The sequence below is a fragment of the Colius striatus genome, chromosome 20 (assembly GCF_028858725.1).
Source record: "Colius striatus isolate bColStr4 chromosome 20, bColStr4.1.hap1, whole genome shotgun sequence".
NCBI lineage: Eukaryota > Metazoa > Chordata > Aves > Coliiformes > Coliidae > Colius > Colius striatus.
In genome coordinates, this window is record NC_084778.1 from 7,172,143 (window position 1) to 7,194,884 (window position 22,742).

Sequence of the window (22,742 nt, forward strand, 5' to 3'; positions counted from 1 at the left end):
AGAGAAGAACCCTGAGGATACTGTGCTGTGCAAGGCAGAGCATCTCCCCTGGAGCAGGACCCCCCACTGGAGCGGGACTCCACTGTGCACAGGGTGCTGGGGCTCTGGGTGAGTCTCCCGTGGGGAGCTGGGCTGAGTTCACCCTGGCTGCACGCTGTGTGCAAAGAGGCTCTGCCCCTGGGCCAGGCTTTGGCTGAGGGTGCAGTGCTAAGCCCCTCAATCCACGTTACAAACCAGAGGAGACCTGCTCTCTGGAGCCTAGTGGATCCCCCTCCCAGTGCTGCCAACCAAGCCCCAGTGTGGCCCTGGCATGGTCTGCATCCCTGCCTGGAAAAGCAGGGACGGCGTCCACCCCCCAGCCACGGCCAAGTTCAGCAGCAGCATTCCCAGTACAGGCACTGAGGTAAAAATCCCTCATCACCCACTCACCATGCTCAGCGTGGCTTTATCCCAGGGACTGAGGCTCAGGTACTTCCGCTGGCGTTCCTGCAGGTAAATGGTACAAGAAGATGACTTTTGAGGCTCAGAAGGTTTATTCAGGGTTTGCAAATCAGGGAAGGAGCTCTGTGGCCTCGCTTGCTCCCACTGCCCCATGCACATAGCCACAGAGGACATCATGTGAGAACAACAGCCTGGTTTAATATTTTAAGTGAAGGGAAATTGAGTGTTTCATGCTTTCAGTTGCTGTCCCTGGATTTCATCTAAATGATCAAATATTTTCCCTGAGAGGTTTAATTTCCTGGCTTCTCCTTCCCTTCAACACACAGGGACCACCTTGCCATGAAGAAAACCAGAACCAAGCAAAGCACCCTCCTCATTGACTACAGCCTGGGCAGGGCTGTGCTCTACAGGTGGAGTCTCCATCCCTGGAGCTATTGCAGAGCCATGGAGCTGAGGTGCTGAGGGCCATGGGTTAATGGTGGGCTTGGAAGGGTGAGGGGAGGGCTTGGACTCCAGGAGCTTAAAGGCCTTTTCCAGCTGAAACGATTCTGTAATGCCAAAACCATGGCCACCTGAGTCCTGCCCTGGCTGCTGGGGAGACACAAGTCCATGGCAGAAGGAGGGAGGATGCTGGGGGCTTTTCATACCTTCCTGCTGAAGGAGGAGAAGGGGTCCAGGCGCTCCTCGTACTGGGAGGAGTAACGCTGCTCGGTGTCATCCCTGCTGCTGCCCTGTGGGAAAAGGCAAGGTGAGAGTCCTGGGTGAGAGCCAGTGGGTGCTGGCGCTGCCATATGCCTGTGTACCCCCTTGCCCAGTGCCAGCTGTGTATGGACACCCAGCACAGGGCCAGAGCTCCCCCAGTTCATCTGAACTGCTCATTGGGAAGAAATAACTCCCAAAGGATGGAGAAACACAGGCCAGAGGTGACTCACAGGCCAACAGCATCTGTGCCCTTCAAAAGGGAGAAGAACAAGAGGAGCTATTGAACAAAGTCCTTTCTTCTGTGGGGGCTCCATCTGTGTCTCCCCCTTTTTTTCTTTTTGCCTTTTCCATGAACTAATAGTCATCTGTGTCACCCCAGAGAGCTCCCCTGGAAATGCCTGGGCCAGTGCAAATCCCACCCTGAATTCCTTTGCTTGTGGGCTGAGTAGGAGGGAAACAGCAGTTTAGGAGGAGGAAATCATTGTTTAAACATACAGCTGTTATTAGCTGGGCAAAGGGCAAGGAAAAGAAAGGAAACCCCTTGAAAGGAATGAAAGATTTTGGGTCAGCTCAGGCTGGGTTTGAAACTTCTCCTAGAACAGAGGTTTTCCTTGTGCAGCCTCACAGGCAGCGCTAGAGGAACAGCAGCAGCAAGCCCTGAGGATTCTTGCACAGCCTGCGTGTCCCTGCTCCTCCTTTCTCCAACACTTCCTTCTGCAGGCCACAAAAAAATGCAGATTCCATATAATTTCTATCCCAAACCAGCCTGGAAATGGCACATGCTGTCACCAGGCATGGTCATGGTCCAGTGCAAGCTCTGGCACATCCCTGCTCAAGGGCTCCAGTGCTGAGCCATCTCTCCCCCAGCACTGTGCCTTTTCCAGCTCTGCCCCACCAGCACCTTGATGCTGACATTCAATGAGGCTTTTCTGGCCACGTTACTACGTGCTGCTGGTTGTCCTCCTGCCTGGCCACACCAGTATGTGAGCTGGTGGCAGCCCCACACAACAGACCTTTAGCAAAGCTGCCCTTAGGCCTCGCAACCCGATCCCCGGGTCAGCACGCAGGCAGGAGCCAGCAATGAGACCAGCTCCCAATTTAGGGGCAATGAATTCACTACAGCCTGGCCTTATTGAATGATCTTTGGTGATTATTTTTAACGTGTCACATGCCCGATTAGGTGGTGAATTATGCAATTCCCCCCCCCCCCACCCTGGCACAGGCTTTTGCTCTTTAGATCATGTGAATGGCATTCAGGGGTTGCCTTGTGGCACCAGATAAACATGGAGATGATCTTCCCAATGGAGAAATGGGCAAAAATGTCAGAGGGGCCGACCCAACGTCATCTCTGAGACAGAAATAAAAGAACCAAATAAGGCCCTTCGTGGCTTGTAGGAGTTTCCAGCCCCCAAACGCTATTACAACAGCCATCAATAAACCAGGCTGAGTCCAGCCAGCGTGGGGGAGGATGGCAGGGCCAGGAGCCAGCCTTCAGGGGTTGTTGTCCAACCCTTTCTGAGTTGTTGTCACTTTTGCAGTGCTGAGGAAAGCCTGAGGTTGCTCCACCTGAGGAAGTGGCTGCAGTTCAAAGCTCCTCAGGCACCATCCAGAGCTGCTCGCAGAAACCTCAGGGATTTCCAGGGGTGAAACCCCGCAGGACATGGCATGAGCAGAGCACCGTGCAACATAGTCTTTCCCCCTCTTTTTCTCAGCCTCCTCCTGATGTTACTGGCATGATTGTTTGGGGACGGTTTCTGCTCTTTTGGGGACAGGTCCTGGCTGCCCAGGGGAGCAGGAAGCCAAGCAGCTCTGTCTGCTGGCCACAAGGAATTCAGGGCAATGGGGAAGGAGCACAGGTATGACAGGATGAATTATTTCTCAGGCTCTAACTGGAGGGAGTTATTGCAGGAGGTCCTGATTTAACCACTTGCTGCCTGGTTGGGCAGGAGCATCCACAACTTGCCTGCTGGAGCAGCACACTGCCAACAGTGAGCAGCAAAGGGGTTTGTAGCAGCTTTTTCAGGGAGGAAATTTGAGCTCTTGGCATCGAAGATGTCAGATACCCTTCAGCATGGTTAAAAAATACCTTCCTGTCATAAGGGCTGAGCTCCTGCTCCTCTAGGCAGAGCACTGCACCTTCCTCACCCCAGTTAGCTCCCATTTTCCACCTTTCATGCAAGGTGCACGTGGGTAAGGGGCAATTTCCTCTTTGCTTTTGTACACACAGGGTAATGGTCTTCGTTTGGGGTCTGTCTGCTGGTGTGAAGCCAGCTGGAGGCCAGCCAGGCTGCCAGGCTGCTACTCACCCGGCCAGGGTAGCTCTGGAGGAACTTGATCTTCTCGTAGAGCTTGATGTTGTCAGCTCTGAGGTTGTCCAGCTCGCTCTGCAGGGCATGCACTGTGTGCTGCAGCATGCGGTTCTCCTGCGGAGGGGAGCCAGGGTGCTGTTAGGATCTGACTGGGGTGGGAGGCAGCAGGGGGGGTGATTTGGTGCATCCAGCCAGGGTTCAGTCCCATCTCACTAATTTAATTCTCTTGGCTTTGAATTAAAGTTGCTCCTAAATGAAAAGTGTCTCAGCTACAACTGAACAGGCTCCCAGTCCCAAACCATTAACAAACCTGATCCTCTATGGCTGGAGAAGGCCAGGGGCAGCCAAAGTGGCTGTGGGTGGCTTTGAGCTGAGAAGTGGTCTCCATGGGAAGTGCAAAGCCAATCCCCTGGCTTTGCCTATGGAAGAGGTTATTTTAGAGCTGTACTTTGATTTGTACAGGTCCTCTAGCCCTCACCAGCTGCCCTCCCCACCCCACTTACCCCTTCCAGCTCCTGGTTCCTGGCCCGGAAGCGTTCCCTCTGGCTGGAGATGATGGAGAGGAGTGAGTCCACCTGCCCCTCAGGGAATGAGGTGCTGGGGGATGGTGGGTGACCTGCAGACAACACTTGGCATGAGATGATGTGGCAGTTTCCCACCATCCACCCCAGAGCAAGTGAGTCTTGTTCGAGTTTCCCCTTTGATACCGTGGGACCTCAGATGCACCCAGACAGATAAACTGCTGTGCACTGTGGCAACATGGACTAGTCCTTTTATGCCTTTTATTTTTTTTCCTTTTTGGGAACTTATCCTGGGAGTGTACAGGTTCAGTTCCAAGGGAACACCAATTGCATTGTTTGGTGCAACAACCCAAACCCTCCCCCCATCCCTGCCAGACTCCCCCTCGTAGCTTCTGCAGCAGCCATAGCTCGAAGAAAAGATTCAGTGCCATAAGCAGCCTCTCCTCTGTCCCCTTCCCTTCCTTGCAGAAGAGTGCAGCTGCCACCCACGATGGGGCTCTGGAGGCAGCCGGGGTGCTGTGGCCATCCCTCCCCACTCTGCTTTCCTGGCAGCAGGAGGCATCCACAGCCAAGGAGAAACACATCCCCGAGGCCGTGACTCAACGGGCTGCACAGAGGAGCTATTCATAGCGCAGGATGGGTGGCTGCAGGTTGTTTGTCTTGGTGGGACTGTTGCTGTGATATTGTTTATCGTGTGTTTTCAAAACTGTGCAAAGCAAAAAGCAAAAAAAGGGAAAGGAAGTGGGTTTTCATCCAAAGGAGCCAAATGTCATTATTTGTTTGATTCATTTTCTCCTGCAGACCTCGGTGCAGGAGCCAATGGAAAGGAAATATTTAGCTCTAGAGGGGACTGGCTTGGAACAGGCAGCGTCTGCATGTGCTTAGGAGCATCCTTGTCCCTGGAGAGGTGAGCACCAGGATGGTTCTCACCAGCACCGTGGCTGCAGCACAGCTCCAGCTCCCGCCCAACTCTCACCGTAAAACAGAGCCGTGGCCTCCTTGATGGGCTCAGGTATCTTCTCCAGGCTGGGGACAGCTGCACCCTGGGAGCACAGGCAGAAGGGATTAAGCATTTCTCATCCCCTACAGATGCTCTGTCAAAGCAAACCCCTCCCAGATCCTGCTCCTGCCCTGGCACCCTCATGGGAAGCATCACTGCAACAGATGCTCTGCGAGGGTCAGACTGGAGGCAAGGAGAGGCTGGCTGCTCTTCAAATCCCATCCTTTGCCTGGGAAGGAGAAGGGCTGGATGGTCCCTGGATGCCACTGTGTCCATCCCTTCCCACTCTAACACCAGACATTGTAAGGTGTCACAGCTCCAGCCCCACTGGCAGTGCAGTGCCACACAGCCCCTCACTCACCCCACAGCTCCCATGGGATGGGGTAGAAAAGCAAAGCTCGTGGGTTAAGAGAAGAACAAGTGTAATAACTGGACTAAAATATAATAACATTCTGGGTGGGGAGCCAAGTGCCATGGGTTAGGCTTTACCTCTGCATCCGGGCGATGGGCAGCAGACAGGGCTTGGATGGTGCTGAGGTCGTGCTCCAGCTTGGCGATGAGCTCCTTCTGGGCAGCCAGCGTGGCCACAGCCTCTGTCAGCTGCATCTGCAGCTCCGCGCAGCGCACTGCAAAACAGAGCCAGGCCTGTCACTCAGGGGGCCCATAAACACCCAAGTTTTGCCAGGCAGGCACTGAAAAGCTGAGAAAACTTCAGCTGCAGCACCAAAACCAACTCACAGGCTGCAACCCTGTGTTCTCTTTATTCCTGGAGGCAGTGAGAGGGACCACACCAGCAATCTCTGCTCTGCTCCAGGTGTAGGGCTGGACCCTTGGTCCCCTTGGTGATGCCCCAGGATGGGCAGCCATCCTCAGGCAGGACCAGTGCCATGTCCTAGTGCCAGAGGCAATATGAGCAGGCAGCTGCTTGCACCAGCATGGCTGCTTCAAATGCATCAGCAAGACAGTTTTGGTGCCCCAGGGGAGCCTGGCAGCATCCAAGGAGAGGGATCTGATTCTCAGGTCTGGTCTGCACAGAAAAGGTGTGATGGAGGAGGCTGTGGGCAGCATGTCCCTGGCCATGGGTGCTACAACAGGCACACACAGGGAGGATGGCTGCCATGAGTGGCTGGAGTGGGGTGAGAGGGACATCATCCAAGAGGGACCAATCCTGCCCCAGGTGCTGGACAAGGGTGTGCAGCCCTCAGCATCCCTATTCAGGCAATTTTCCACAAACGAATCCTGTTTCCAGTTGCCCCCACCAGTAAAATCCACACCCTAAACCACAACAGGCTCTCGCTGGAATGCTCCAGGAGCAAAACAAAAGCCTCTCATTCCCCTCGTATAACCCCAGCCCAGATGTGAAACAGCGGAGAGACGCTTTGAGGCCCAAAGGCAGCTCCAGCAAGAGGCACAGCACCAGCACCGCAGGGCAAGCTCCTTGCTCTGCAGATCCATCCATCAGGAGCCCTGTCCTGCAGCAGAAATCTACTTGTTTCACCTTTCTCTCTTGCTGCCAGCAACGTCTGTGCCAATGCCTGGCTGAACAAAAGCCTGCTCAGACGCAGGTTCAGACTCTATGCTTTGCACCGCAGCCTCCCTGCCGCAGGGGTGCAGGATACATCCCGCTGTGCCTGCATTTCCAGGTGGGTGAAAGCTCAGGTCCCAGCTGCTCCAGTCCCTCCCTGATAATTCCCACTGTAATTATTCCTTTAAATTCCAGACGGCTGGAAGGCAAGAAAAAAGAGCTCATTTATCAACAGCCAGGGAGCAAGAAATGCAAAGGCTGCCTGGGAAGGAGCCGTGCTGGGGGAGATGCGAGGGCAGGATGTTGTGCCTGTGGGGCCTCCTACTCTCTCTGAAGACTTCAGATGAGGGGTGGAAAGTGTGTGCAGCTCAATTCCAGCTCACCCAGTCAGAGTGGGACCTGCCACCCCTAAACGAGCTGTGGAGTAGGGGTCCTTGCCTTGCAGTGCCTGGCTGGGAGGGTTGGACTGGCAGCAGTGATGGGAGCTTGAACAAAGTCATGCCCAAAGACAATGCTGTTTGCCCCAGAGGAACTTTGCTGTGGCAAATTTGTCCCCTTTTTGTCTGAAATGCAATTCCTCTGTTATTTGGAAGCGGCCAAGCCTGCCTGCAGGGAATCTCAGAATCCCTGCAGAGCTCATCCAGCCCAACTCCCTGCTAAAGCAGGTTCCCCTCCCTCAGGGGGCACAGGAATGTGTCCAGGTGGGTTTGGAAACCTCCTGAGGAGGAGCCTCCACACCCTCCCTGGGCAGCCTGGGCCAGGGCTCCCTCACCTCAGCACCAAAGGAGTTTCTCCTTGTGTTTAACTTGAACTTTTTGTGTTCCAGCTTATGTCCATCACCCCTTGTCCTGTCCCTGGAGACTGCAGAAAAAAGTGTCACCTCATCCTCTTGACACCCACCCTTTAGGTATTTATAAGTGTTGATGAGGTCCCTTTGAGCTCAGTCTTCTCCAGACTAAACAGCCCCAGGTCCCACAGCCTTTTCTCATACAAAAGACGTTTCAGTCCCCTGATCATCTTGGTGGCCCTGCACTGGCCTCTCTCCAGCACTTTCCTGTCTCTCTTGAGCTGGGGAGCCCAGAACTGGACACAGGATTCCAGATGAGGCCTCAGCAGGGCAGAGTAGAAGGGAAATAGAACCTCCCTCAACCTGCTGCCCACACTCTTCTTGCCCATGAGGGCACATTGCTGGCATCAGCCAGAACTCCCAGCTTCCTGCCTGCAGAGAAAAGGAACTGACACATGCTCTAGATACAATGCATGTACTGATATTTTTTTCCCCTGCATATTCGCATTTTACAGGCCCCAAACAAGAGGCTCAGGCAGAGGCAGGAGCAGCTGCACTAAGGATGCAGTCCCACTGGAGGTCAGTGTTTCCCTAGAAATGGGGAATTGCTGCCTGCTCGTGAAACATGGGTGGCCTGATGCAAAATATTTGCATTAACAAGATTTGGAAAGAAGAAAACCTCTTCCCTACGGTTAATTATTTAATTGGCTGTCTCTTTAAATTGCATTAAAATGTAATTGGAAGCTATTACTAGCCAAACATGGGCTGTGGGGCCCGATTCTGCACAAGGCAGCCACAATCACCATGAAAAAAGGTCTGATGCTGTCTCCAGCATGCCCAGAGGAGAGGAGGCTATTTGGGGCAGGACATGCTCCCTGCCTCCCATCCTGCCCAAAAGTCCTCTGCAGAGCTGACCTTTGGCATCCTGCTGAAGGAGACCCAAGGTCTGGATCCCAGTTCCTGAGTTTTTCTCTTAACTGATATATATTTTTTGCATTTGAGTTCCATGCTCGGTGTTTTTTAGTTTGCTTAGGAGATAAAAAAGGTCATCAAAGAAATACATGTCCCAGTTTTAAAGGTAGCCACCTCCTTCCTTCCCGGCCTTGCCAGGTCTTCTACAAACCATCCACGAGAAAAGAAAAGACTGGAACCACGTCTAACACTGAAAGCAACCACACTGCACGGAGCTTCTCTCTCATCTCTCCCTCAGTGTCTCTTTTCACAGTTGTTTTTTAGTGTTGGGGGTTTTTTTTTAATCATAACTTTCTTTTTTCAAAGGGGCAGTGGCCACCCGCAAGCTCATCACTTCTCTGCCAGCAACCCTTCCCCTTCAGCAGCGGGTGGATGGCTCTCCCAGGACTGCAGCTCAGTTCAGGCATTGAGATCCAGCAAAAGAAAATCTGCTTTTGTCTTCTCTAAGCTGCTGTGCTGGAGAGCCCAGGCTCTGACCCCTCAGATGTGCAAATACCTCAAAACCTACAGAAGACTGAGAGGTACTGCAGAAGATAATGGGACAAAGAAGGTGAAGACCTGGGGAAACTGGGATTTTAAACCTTAAACTCTGTCATCCCTGACTTTTGAGGCAATGGAGAAACTGAGCCTGACATTGTCATCACGTTAGGAGGAAAAGTGATGAAGTGCAGCAACTGGGCAACCAAATGCCAGCAAATACCACCTGCCTTGCATGGTGCCTGATGACACACAAGGTTTTTCTTTGTCTAAGACACAGAAAACAAGCAGTTAAGACTGGAATATAACTGAAAAATGTCTTCTGCTCTCCTGGGAGTCCTTGGGAAAGTGGAGGAGCAGATAGGAGCTGGGCTGTTGGCTGGGTGAACTCTCCTTGATATGGGTATTCTTAATTCAGATTCTCCATGACACTGATCTAAATCCCTGAGCTTTCATCTGGCCTGGCTGGCCAATAACACGGCGGTCATTGAAAAGTTTCTGCCACAGGTTCTCACTAATTTGGCAAAAATCCCCTGCAACAAACATGAAGTGACAAGCAAGTCACCAGTGCAGTCACTGAACTTCTGCTGCCAACCATTGAACTGGGGTTAGGCCCTTAATACCTCAGCTGCACCCTCCTGGGGAATCCTGGGCTTGAAGGGAAGCCCCTTTCAGGACAACAATCAGCCATGGCCTCTTCCCACGTACCCTATATGACTGGTCAAATGTTCAAATCTTTTCTGTATCACTGAATATCTGGCCTGGTGAAATCCCCAGCATGAGTGGGGAGGGAGATCAGGCCCTCTGTAAGGAACCAATCAATCACTTTGCAAAAGATGGGTCATCCATCAGAAAGAATAACATTGGTAAGGCTCTTGAAAAGCATCATATCTTGCCCAAAACTGAATGAGTGATTAGGAAGAGTCTCTCAAAAAGAATGCTGTAAGGAAGATGTCTGTTCTGGGAAGTCTAAATGTAGCTCCAACCCTGTGCCTGAGGAGCACAGCCACAGATGACATTGCCATGGTGAGTGTGTTTCTGAAAACATGTGAAGTGTCTGTGTAGACAGGCCATGTGGTGAGACACAAAAGTGTCTCCTGTAGAGAGGAAACACAATGGTCCTAAATGGAAAAGGTTTCATAGAATTGCAGAATCATTTCGATTGGAAAATACCTTTAAGGTTGAGTCCCAGCCCTCCCCTCACGCAGCCAAGCCCACCACTAACCCACAGCCCTCAGCACCTCAGCTCCACGGCTTTTTTCCCTCCATGGCTGGCGACTCCCCCAGCTCCCTGGGCAGCCTGGCACAGGGGTGACACCCTTCTCAGGGAAAAAGTTCTGCCTCAGCTCCAATCTCAACCTCCCCTGATGCAACTTGAGGCCATTTCCTCTTGTCTTATCATTCATGACATAAGACATCTACCAACCCTCAGCTCTTCACTGCAGCCTCCTGTGAGGGAGTGTCAGAGAGTGCTCCTGTCTCCCCTCAGGCTCCTCTTCTCCAGGCTGAACATCCCCATTCCCTCAGCCCCTCCCCAGCCCCTTGTGCTCCAGCCCCTTCCCCAGCTCTGTGCCCGGCTCTGGCCACGCTGCAGCCCCTCAGTGTCCCTGTGGCAGTGAGTGAGGGGCCCAGCACTGAACAGCCCTGGAGCTGCAGCCCCTCAGTGTCCCTGTGGCAGTGAGTGAGGGGCCCAGCACTGAACAGCCCTGGAGCTGCAGCCTCCCCAGGGCCCAGCACAGGGGACAATCCCTGCCCTGCTCCTGCTGAAGTCGCTATTTCTGAATCTCACACTTCTTTCACCGGGGATAACCCCATCAGTCTCATACTCCTTCAAAGCTGCAAGTGAAAATTGTTGTAGTGAACATAGAGGAAAAAACAACATCCCAGAGCCCCAGGCTCCACAGGCACGTTGTCAGGGAGCGCCGGGCCCGGCAGATGCAGGGGCTCCTCGGGAGCGCCTGTGAGACGGTGGGCCCAGCGCTGCCACAGAGCAACAGCAACTCTGACTCCTGTAACAAGCCCCAGCAATTGGACTCCCTTGGCAAATCATCCAAAATAAACAGCATCTGTTTTCACAGATGGAGAAAATTAAGACATACTAGCAACTTAGATTGAAGTTATAAGGCCAGACATAAATAAATGAGAGGCAATCTTTCCATAAGATGGTGGCTTGATTACTGAGGATACAGACAGATGAATAAATCACCTTGGGGTGAGATAGGCTGTAACTTGCTACACATCCATGAGACTGGGGTAACTGCTCATGTGTATCCTCTGAGCCCAAAGGACATGGGAGGTAAGTGGTGTTGCTGAAGGGATCTGCAGGGTAGGAGCACACGCATGGGCAGTTGCTGTAAATTAGCTGATGCTCTGCAAGTTCACACCCTTTTTTGCCTTATGGTAACTTTTTAATCTCCCTCCATTACTGTCTAGCCTCCTTGAATTTACATAACTGTAAAAAAATACAACAAGCAGAGAAGTGATGTGGCATGCCAGGAGCTTTCTTTGAAAAACTACCCTCTCAGAAGTCATCTGAAGTGCACTGAAACTCACTACTTCAAAGGTTTTAAGTCTATTTTATTGACTGGAAGAAAGATGATGGTAAGATAACTGAATCTTGGAGTACCTTGACACAAAGGTTGAGAAACCCAGGTACAAAGCTGGAGACTCACTAAACACAAACACTGGTGTTCGAGTGTGCCAGGATGAGGAGCTGGAGCCAAAGCAAGAAGCAGGAACCTGGGTCCACCATGGGCCCTTTGATTTTTCCAGCTCATTCACTTCTCTTCATCTTGGGCCACTCTGGTTAATGAGCAAGTTGCTGTGGGCCGTTACTGAGAAGCTGCAATTGTCATCTTTTCCCATGCAGAAATAAGTGCTAAGGCCTTTTGGCATCTCTCTCCCATTAGCCTTTTCAAGCCAACAACATCTTACCTCCGGTTCTACCTGATGCCAGAGCTCCCAAGTTTATATATAAACTAAGGCACAATTTCAGGCTCTTGAAATATCTGGCATTTAGCTTTTAAGGAAGTCTGAAAAAAACCCCAGTACTGTTATTGCCCAAAGTTCTGCTCCCTTTCCAGAAGAATCAAAGGGAGATGACTTGTCTGCGCTTTGTAGCTGAAGGGGTGAGGGGGACACAGTCCGTACGCTGCAGATTCAGCCCTACATGAACCAGGTGATTTTCTCTGTCCTCTTTTTGGTCTGTGAAGATGTCAAGGAAGAAAGATCTGAGACAAAATCCTTCTCGCCACTGGAAGGTTGTCAAAGGCCTTTCAGTGTTGCACATCTCCATGGTTCTAGTTCTGTCTTGACCTTTTCATTGTGTGGGGGAGTGTTTCTGCACAGTCCAGAGGTGTGTGGGAGTTATTCAATCTGTCTTAACTTTATGCAAAGCCTTTTCCTTGGGGCTACCATTGCTGTGAGCCTGACAGTAGGCTGAGAAACAAGACAAGAAAGCAGGGAATGATTGAACATTTTTCTACAAGGTATCAGAGCCCTGTCTCTCAAATCTAGTGGAGTTCTGTGAGGTGCAAATCTGTTCAGAGGCAAAGGCTGAAAAGCAGGTTACAGTGTGGAAGCTCAGATGAGCCTCTGCTGAGGTCCATTTCACCACACATAAGGCAATGGAAAATCACCATCACTCAAAGGGTTTAAACTCTTCCAACAATCTCCTCAGAGGGAATAAAGATATTGAAGATATTGAAGTGTTCCAGAGATCTCATCAACACTACAGAAGTCTCACAAGAACTGGTCTTTTGGGACATTTCAAGGCAACCTCTCTAGATATCTCCAGGGAGGGAGGAAACGTCCATCATCTCTGAGGGCATTTGATTACCAAAAAGCCTGGATGATGTTAGTATGGGAATCATCTCAAGCAGATGATGAAAGAAATGGCAACACCTCTAAAAGCCACCTGCAACTCCTAGCACAATCTACCTAGTCTTTAGTCACAGTTCTGAGTCTTGGAAAAGCTCCAAGAATGAAGTGATGAGGTCACTCTAGAGATACAGAGGCTGTACAGGACATCAAGAACCTTCAGTGATATCCTAGGTGGAAAGTACAAGGACTGGCACCAGTGAAGGCTGCAAGAACAACCCCTTCTCATTTTTACTTTTGTATGCTGTCAAAAAGACAAGAAAAAATAGGGACAGTAGAAACCAGATCACATCCAATACCCTGAGGACAAAATCTGATACTTCCTCGCTCAAGTGACAAAAGCTTGGGAACACAGGGAGAAGACCCCTCACCCCTGCTGCCACACTTACTACAACACATGAGCATCCTTCCTTGCTGCTGTTTCCATCAATACCCTTAGATGCATCTGTGAAAGTGGCCTTGGGGAAGAGCAGAATGAGCCGTCAAACCACAGAGAGATGAGTGCCTGCCCTACAGCACCTCACTACCCAGCTCTCCAGATTTCTCTGCCAACTGCCAGCAGAGGAAGTGCAGGCAAGATTTCTGCTCCCTCCCCTCCTTCTCCCCTTTTCTTTTCACATTTGGAGGGCCTGCTGGGAAGGGAAGGTTTGAAGGATCTCTCCTTCTCTTTCCTCCTGGCCCAGCCACTCCAAAATAAACAGCCTCCAGCAAAGAAACACAGGACTGCTTAATAAATTCACCCTGTAAGGATAGACATTTCAGAGAAGAATGGATTATTTCCAAGGGTACTAAGATAATTACATGGGTAACTAGGAAGAGTTCAAGAAAACAGTTTGAATTTTCTTATCAGTTTCCCATAGCTTGTAGCAAAAACAGAATAAAATGGTCTACTGTAATCAAATAACATGTTCTGAAGCCCTCTGTTGGCAAGTATACAATTTCTTCACCACTTCCATGAAAACAGAAATACTTACAAGAAAATGATAGTGTTTTGAACTGGGAAGAAGTGGGGCCCAAAAGCACCACGCCAGCTGCTCACAATATGTTCTCACCTGGCAGGACTAGAAGCCATGTGAAAAAACCTAACCCCCTTTCCCTTCCAAAAGAAAAACTACCTTTCACTGACTGTGGGGTGGGAGGAAAGGAGATTTTTCAACATCCCTTTGAAGGGCTACCAATGAAGCTATCAGAGAAAATCCAATTGTCTCCATGGAAGACCATCCCTATCTGTTCCTGACTTCTGAGATGTATCCTTGTGGTTTCGGTTGCCTTTCTAGTTTCCCCAAACCAGACTTTTGGAGATTTTGGCTTGAAACTGAAGGACAGTCTGGTTTTATCCTGGATCCATGCTTCTGAGCTACAATGAACTCCCTCCAGCTTCTTCTGAACCAGCTCTGTGCTTTCACAAGCATAACACATCTTTTGCTTATGACCACTTGTGTGGTTTTGATAGTTCAGTGCTGATGACACCATACCTAAAGAAAAGTGCAGGTTATGAATACACAAATAAACTGACTTGAATCATAGCACTTGAAAAGCGTAGATGTTTAGTACCAAGCTTAAAACAATTAAGGTCAAATTAAACAAGATAATGCCATTTATAGCAATCAATAGTTTGTCCAGTTGTTAAAAAGTACAGGGGGAAAAAAGTGTTAAACCTAGAACTTTTACATCATGTGGAACAACCTGTCACAGACATTTCAGAAGTGGAAAACACACATTTATAAAGAAATGAAGGCATTAAACAGCATTTTGGATACATTTTGAAGAGCATCCCACTCACTCTCGCAGCACTAATCAAAGCTAAAGATGGCCAAGACACACAACAGATGACAACGTTGACTGGGGCTGCACCAAGTGACCGAGCATGATGCTGGCTGGCTGAATCCTGCATCCCTGCTCTCTAGGACAGACACAAACACACACAGTTTCTGGGACAGAACTACAACAAACTTCCAGCCCAGCCCTCCAAAACTCCTCATGCCATCTGAACATACCCTATTCAACAGGAAACTCAGCCTACAATGAGGCACACAACACACAAGCTTACAGCCTGGTAGGAAAAAATATGTAAGATGTACTGATGTAAATAAATGCAGGTCCCTCAGAATAACCCCCAATTCACAACTCAAAAGCCAGATGTGAGCAGGCCAGGTAAAAGAGCAGCACACAGGCAAGCACACGCACACACACGCTCTACCTGAAACTCAAGAGTATTCAAGCTGTAGATTTATTCTGCTAGTTTTTAAAACACAATTCCACTGACAGATCACAGCATCTGATCCTTACCAACCTCCTAAGTTCTGTACTGTGTAAATGCTGACTATATTTATGGGAACATCTCAAAAGGCACAAAGAGGAACTGTATCTTTACATAAAGTATCTGTAAAACAACAACAGTGAGCTCAAACATCTGTGATAATTCTTTTGCATTTTGACTTCTGAACCTAAAGCTTTTCAGACCTCAGTGTCTTGAACCTAACTTTTTAAATGTAGCTAATTTATTGTCATGGTGCTCCACACAATCCCCCTTGCAGACCCAAAACACATCTCCTCTGCCCATGAAGCCCCCCTCGACTGCAGAAAGAATCATCACACTTGAATTTCTCTGGAAAAAAGATGCAATTTGGAAAGCTGACACATAGATATCCAAGGCATTGACAACATTTCCCCTCCCCCTAGAAACTGACACATAGAAAGTCAAGTTTCCTCCCCCAGACACACTAAAATCCCCACCAAACCCAGCCCCTTCATGCTTCTGGACATCACCAAAACAGAACCACCAATGTAAATGTTTGCTGCTTGGACTCAGGTCTCACCTTAATAAAGACAGCCCACGCGTAATTGTGTTTGTATAAAAGATATTTACTTCAATTATCACACCTAGGGTGCTAGTGAATAATAATAATAATAATACATCGTGTGAGTTTCATACAGTGATATTGCTTCTCCATATCATATAGGGACCGTTGTACAGTGCTGAGAACAAACATTATATGGCTAACCAAACAAAGACAGAAGAAACAATGCCATTCTGCTGACGGAGGGAGCGTGGCCCTGCTACTGCCAGCCATATAAACTCTTACTTTTATGTTTAAACAAATACCAAGAAATAAAATGTTACAAAAGATGAGTCACAGCAACACAATGTGGGCTTCTCAAAGCTACTTGTACAAAACAAAAAAAACCCCCAAAACAAAAAAAAGACACTTTTTTTTTGTTGTTTTTTTTGGTCAATCGGGTCTTTGTGAGGATCTTTTTTTTTTTGTTTTTTTCTTTTTTCCTTTTTCTTTTTTTTTTTTCCTTTTAAAATCTGTGATTGTGAATATAACAAACAAGCTCTAAAAACATCTAAGACTTAGTGCGTTACAGAGGAAAAAAAATAAACCAATATAAAATACTGCTAAAAATGTAAGACACCACAATACACTTGGGGTAAAAACTGAGCTTATTATTTAAAAAAGAAAAAAAAAAAAGAACAAAAAAAGAACAAAAAAAAAAAAGGTTCTCAGGAAAAAGTCCACCACGTTCTGTTTTGAGTTTATCTTGTGCTGTGTTAGTAGTCGGGGCATTTCAAAGGTCTGCCCATTATCATGGCAAGTAGTTATTGCACAAATGCAAAGAGTTACTTTTCTTAATTAAAAAGAAAATTAAAACAAAACAAAACAAAAAAAAAGGGACATGAGGGAAACAATTAAGAAAAAAACCTCAAAATGAAACAAAAACATCCCCCCTTCCCAGTCAGCCTCCATCTGCTTTGGAATTAACGTCCAAACGTGTACGTTCGACATTCTCGCAGCACTTGCGGCGAGTCAGAAAAGGAACGGTAGGAAACGCTTCTCAAGACAGAAAATGCATAGAGTATTCTGACAGGAACAACCTTTTTGGCAGAAGTGACCCAATAGTTACTGTAGGGCTTTTTATTTTGTCTCTCTCTTTTACTTTCAGACTGTGCTGGAAGGAAAGAACCTCGCGTGGGAAAGTCGATGGTTTTTAGTGGGACACCCTCGAAAGGCAAAGTGCAAATTTGCTTCCAAATCCACAGAAGTGGTGATGTGCCCTGCAACTACCTCAGCACCTTCCATCTTTGCCCACTGTAAGGTTTGACTGCGGGGGCAGCTGGTTGGGTGCTGACCAGAGGCCCTTTGTGCAGACACACGCTCCCCTGCCACGAGCAGAAGCAATTTCTAGCACTAAGGCTTTATATAAAGTTTGGCTTTATGCAGCTTTCTCTTGCTTGCTCGGGATGTGTTGAAGTCTTACCTAGCCAGGGAAAGCCTGTCTGAATGTGTTTCAACATTGCAACAAAACTAAACGACTCCTCCGTGACAAAGGTCAATTCACAACGTGTATTTCTAGAGTTCACACCAGGAAAAGTTACTGCTGCACAAGCTGGGTTTGTTTTGTTTTTCCCTTGACCAACTTTGAGTGAGAAGAAAAATCAGCTCTGTATTCAGAAATTCAAACATATGCCAACAAAGATGAACATCACAGGAAACCAGTCTCTCATTTTAAATGAACAACTCTCGAGTAAATTGCAATGTACTTTGACAAAGGGGCACTGCATCTTCATGAAATTCTCAGTAGAGGCTCTAGGAGGCTCAGGGTATTTTCTCTCTCTGTATACTTTAAGTCTCTTCTCTCACAACTGAGGCTTTTTATTCTCAGTCCTAAACGATTTTAAAACTATTTAAATAATATTCTTTATTAGGCATTTAGATAAAATACTTTTTTAATTAAAAAAAGAGAAATGATTGCTGTAGAAAACACAACAGGGGCACAATGATATGGATACTCCAGTGAGCTGACAACACCCCGCTCCATCGCTACCACAGCTCAAACTTCACTCAACGTCTCTTTAGGGGATATGTGTACTCCTGTTGTGTTTGAACCAAACAAAAAAACAAACCTCAGAAAAACCCCCAAACAAACCTGGATAAAATGAATCTCATAAATAGGAAAGATTAGATTGTTTTCCTAATTACAAACCACCTTTCTATGTTTCACCTTATGATGCTGTAGAGAGAGCAAGCTTGGGAAATGACACACGAGCGCTGAGGATGCTGGTGTGTGAAAGCCTATTCTTTACAAAACCAAATGAAGACTGGAATGACTTTAACTCCTCACCATCCAGAGGCAGCGTGGCTCTGGGTGTGGAAATGAAGACAGTATGTGTTACCAATGGCACAAAATGACATGGCTGAAGTCCATGAGTGTTTCTTGAACGCTGACAGACCTACGAGGACGCCAGGTGATGAGCCTTACGAGCATGGATGCTGTGGGCGATGGTGGACTTTCTAACCCAAGACCCCACCGTGCTGCTGGAGCCAATCCCAAGGGATACATGCATTTATTTTCCCCACCCCCCAGGAACCTGAATTCTCCTTAACTAGAGCTCGAGCTCGCCTGCATTTGGCATCTGGGACACGAACCTCCCAACGCAGAACAAGAGTTTCTATTGCACAAAGACTTAAAACGCACAGTGTTTGAAGTGCTCGTTAGCAAAGGGGCAACTGTTGGGCCACTGAAACGCTCCTCCATCACTGCTTGCTCACCTCCTGCCCTGCCCCCACCCCCTCAAATGAAAAGCGGCTGTGAATGCTGCAATCTAGATCACTGTGCTTTAGGTTATTCTCCACAAAGAGATTAGGAAATAAGGCACATAGCTTTCCAAGTATAGAAAGTTTGTTAAATAGTACATTTTAGGAAAGTAGCAAACCCTAAAAACGGAACAGGAAACGCAGTAAGGTACAGAAGTGTGATGACATGACTACTGAATGAAGATCATTTCACCTAAACTAAAATCTTCCCCCCATCCTGAAAAAAAAACCCAGATCCAAGATCTCCATCTCTCTAGAGGAGGCGAGAAGGAAATGGAAGCCCTGATCAAGCAAAACGGACAATACAGATGTGACCTTGCTTACTCTCCACACACCTCCTTTACAAACTAGATGCTCAAGTACTCCTTGTATAGCCTGTACTAGCATCCAGAGGTAACTAGGTACTTTGGAAACACTTTTAAAGCTAGTAATAATTTACCCACGTATAAATAACACACCAAAATAGCGCTAAGGGTCTAACGTAAGCTAACGAAAGCCAGAGAAGTCTGATTAAAAGACTGATTGTAGAAAGTACTTTTTTGTAGTTAACTTGGAGAGAAGATTGTACTTCAGAGCAAATCAAGTGCCAAGTTTTAGTTCTTCTCTTGAAAACACAGACACTTGCCTTCTAAGAGGAACTGCAGAACAGAGAACTTCTATCTCGTTCCTAAGAACGTTTGAATTCTCAGCTTAGGGAGAGCAAGAATGAACTGCTTGTTTTTATTTGGTCCTTGGCTTAATTTACTGATCAGTTGGTTTTGTGATTGGTTTAAAGATGTCTTTACTCTTCACCTTCCTGCTGCATGTAGATACAGGACAGTATGTTTTACATGTGCAAATACCTGACACATGATCTTCCTGCAAAACCTACAGACCAACTGTTACAGGAAGCTACAGACGAGGTTTGACCTTTCCTTTTCAATGACATGGCTTTTGCACATCTCAGACCCTTGGAATGATTTTTTTATGTATTCTGAACGTGATCTTCCCCCTCCTCGTTAGCTAAACCCTGAAACAATCTGATCTCTCAGAGGGCTAATCCCCTCTTGACAACAGGGAACTTATCTGACAAGTGGGAAAATGGTATCCTCTACACATTAAAATACATATAGGTGTTAAATCCTCACTCACCTGCGCCCAAATGATTTCACAGATTTGGCTGTAGCAATTCTACTGCACCCTTAAGACCAAGCACACAAATACTACATATGCAGAGGGGCTCTTCATCCTGGAATCATGTACAAATACACACTGAAACAACTCCTAAAAATGCATATTCATTACCCGCATAGACAGAAGAGGATAACGCAACTTAACGCTGTTATTCCTGTAATCACCAGAGAGCTTGTGCTGTTATCGACATTCACCACAGAATTACACAGTAACTATGCCAAAAGCAGGTATGTCACCATAACAGCAGGAAATTTCTGGCATGACTCTCCATTTCCAGGGATCTTTGGATGAAGACTGTACCACATAGTACAAATATCTCTACAATTCAAAGGGAAGTAAAAATCAAAATCATGGCATCATGGGGGCTTTAGGCATCCACCTGTGCTGTACTGATTCCTGCACTGGTTTGTCATGGTTAAGAAATCAGTCCATTCTCTGCACTTGGCTGTTTCAAAACATAAAGAAACTGAAATGGTCCTATGAAACCAAGAGTTTTAATAAGAAGAAATGTACAGAACTGTGGCAAAAATCTACTGACAGCACTGTGAATAAAGCAAGCTTGAAAAATGGCAGCAATTTTCCTTCACAGAATAGCTGGACAAGGAAAAATACAGTAATATTATTACTTTTCTTTTAAAGGAGGCATTTCCTTTCAATGTACTTTAGTGCCAGAACATATTTGTGAGTAACAATAAAAATCAAGCCTGGAATCAGATCAGCTTATGGTTGTAGAAATGCAGGCTTCACAGACAGCCAAGGACTTTTGGGTTTGACACAGAGCACCCAGGTTTTGGGAGAAGCAGGTGTGATGCCTCCATCTGTCCTTGGATGCTGGTGAGATGGTTTCCTAATAAAGTTCAATTAATGACTTTCTTCAACTGGAAAATGATCTTATGACTAAATATTAAATATGCCACAGTACCACTTGGCTTCAGGGGGGTGGGGGGAGGAATATTCCCTGAGGAGAGAGATGGCACCACTGACACACCTGTTTTTAAGGCTTTTTGAAAACTTAAGTGCACAGGCCTAACACTAACCTTCTCCAAAAGGATTAATTTCACCTTCAGAGCATAAAGACTTTTTATCCTTGCATATAAGGGTAGGGTCTGGTACATGACCTGGTCATGTCGGATAAATCAGTCCCTAGGCATCACATAAAGGGCTTCTCTTGCTATAAAGTTCATTATTAACGCTATTTTTTATATGGCATAGTAAATATATCCCATAAAAGAGATGAGGAGGAAAGAATGAATTGGTGAAATAATTTTTCTGCATTTTAGAGCTCAGACGTGTAAGTGACTGAGACAGGACTGCTATGTCGCTTTCAAACTAAGAAGGTTGAGCCAGAAAAGAAATCCAGACCGTCCAGACAGATTTTAAACTGCTGGAACACAAACAACTCTTTTTGTTTGTACAGAATTTAAAAAGTCTTGGCTTTGCCTTTAAAAAAATAAGTTGATTGTATATGCAACACAAAGGAAGGAAATGGTGATGTCCAGACAGCAGGGCAACAGAAGGTGCAAGGGGAAAGTAGCAGGCCGACATATGAGCGAACCAAGGATTGCTTTGCAGTTTTATCTGTGTGAGTTCAGTTTAGGGATATGAGGCTATAGGCAGCTTGTCTTATCAAGACCAAAACTGCCACATGCTCACAGGAAAGATTTGGTTTGTTTTTTAGTGAAAGTTACATCTGGCCCTGGTCTAAGAAGTAATCTCTTTCTCTCCTCCTATGTTTCTGATAGTCTCCAAGAAATGCTCACAGCTCAGCCACACACAGTGGCTTTAAGACAGAGACTCCCCTAGGATATGTACACTGGGTGAAGAAGAAAGAGGAGATAATTTAAGAAATTCACTTGTTAGAAAGAGAGACAAACGAAGCAAAGATAGTGCCCTCCATCTGCACCATAAAAACGTCACCACTTTACCTTTCGATTTGCAGCACATTTCTAATATTACTGATCTCACTGCAACCTTGCTGAAGGCACTGGTCCAGATCACTGCAACATTTCACTTCAGAGAAACTATTCTGGATTCAAGTGCAAAGAAATGCCCCCAACCAATCACTGTTTTTCAAGTATTCTCATAATTCAAATATTATCAAGATCTTGGGGTGTTTTTTCCCTAACCTGCCCTGTTTTTGCCAGGAGCAATTTGGTTTCAAATAAGTTTAAAGAACACCTGAAATTAATACTATTAAGATAGAAAATGACAGACTGCTGATGGGGACTGGAATCACTGTTGGGATTTTCCGTTATTTCATTACATTATTTTGTCAGATTTCCCTCAATCCTATTTTATGTGAATTTATCAGCTTTGTAGTTTGAATTATCACCAGAATGATATGCTTCTCTACCTTATGATTTCTCCCATTAAAGGACTGAAAAATACAAACTTTTAAGTAACTGCATCAGAGAATATTGCATAGAATTCTGTCATGTTCATGAACCCCCTCTCTACACCATTCCCATATGAATAAGTTACATTAAAGTAATGCAAAGATCTTTCACTTAATGAGAAAGGCACATACATTTTTCTCTTCTTAACTCTAAGACAGATCTTTCCTATTACAGCAAGGACTTTATTCCTAAAGGACTCACTAATTCATGATATGGGCAGAGTGCACTGATGCAGGTTCCTTTAAAGAGTGGATCTATTTATAGGCATTTTACAGATGAATAAATAAAATGGTCAAATTTTATGGCACCAGTCGTAATGAAATGCATTTCTGCCAATAAACATGTCCAATTCCGCTGTCTGAAATCTGTAGCCTCAAAAACAGAAGCGTATCGACAATCCTACTGTATGATCCCTCTGCCAAGGGATGCTCCTCCCTTGCTTTTAGCAAGTACTACACCTGTTTTCCTTCCCATACCATCGAGAGAGAAAAATCAACAATTTTAACTGCAGTATGAATATATTTCTATTAAAACAACCCGGGCCTCTCATCTACAGCTTTAGTAAGAGTACGGAACCAGAAACAGAGAAACAATAAGCCTTTTAAAGAATCTCAGGAAAAAAAAAACCCAAAACGAGACTCTGGCATTACAGAGTTTCTGAAAACTGCCTGTGCTTTCATCCATCAGGAAAAGAACTGTTGTCCGTGTGGGCTCTGTTGCCACACTCTACACTCTGCAAGATGAGCCCCATGTCACACAGGCCCCAACAACTCCTCTTCCCTTCCTGTGTGACCAGTGAGCCAAGAGGGCAAAAAGCCACCATGGTACTCTTTGGCATTTCTTCTCCTCCAACTTTTTATCCTTTTTAGTTCAGTACAAAAAGAAAAAGGGATTCCAATAGAGATTTTCCTAACAAGGGTTACTTCTGCATGCTGCACTTGAGCAGAAATACAGCTAAAA

General features: G+C 46.8%; 1 protein-coding gene across 1 annotated transcript in view; it reads right to left on the reverse strand.

Moving 5' to 3' along the window:
* CUX1 (cut like homeobox 1) overlaps nt 1-22,742 on the reverse strand; it is a 270,926-nt gene that overhangs the window by 7,096 nt on the left and 241,088 nt on the right. The window contains exons 15-20 of the mRNA XM_062012619.1: nt 5,463-5,599; nt 4,950-5,016; nt 3,956-4,068; nt 3,450-3,566; nt 1,089-1,172; nt 430-486 (exon numbers count right to left, since the gene is read on the reverse strand). Coding sequence (XP_061868603.1) covers nt 430-486; nt 1,089-1,172; nt 3,450-3,566; nt 3,956-4,068; nt 4,950-5,016; nt 5,463-5,599 — 575 coding nt within the window. The remainder of the gene's footprint in view (nt 1-429; nt 487-1,088; nt 1,173-3,449; nt 3,567-3,955; nt 4,069-4,949; nt 5,017-5,462; nt 5,600-22,742) is intronic.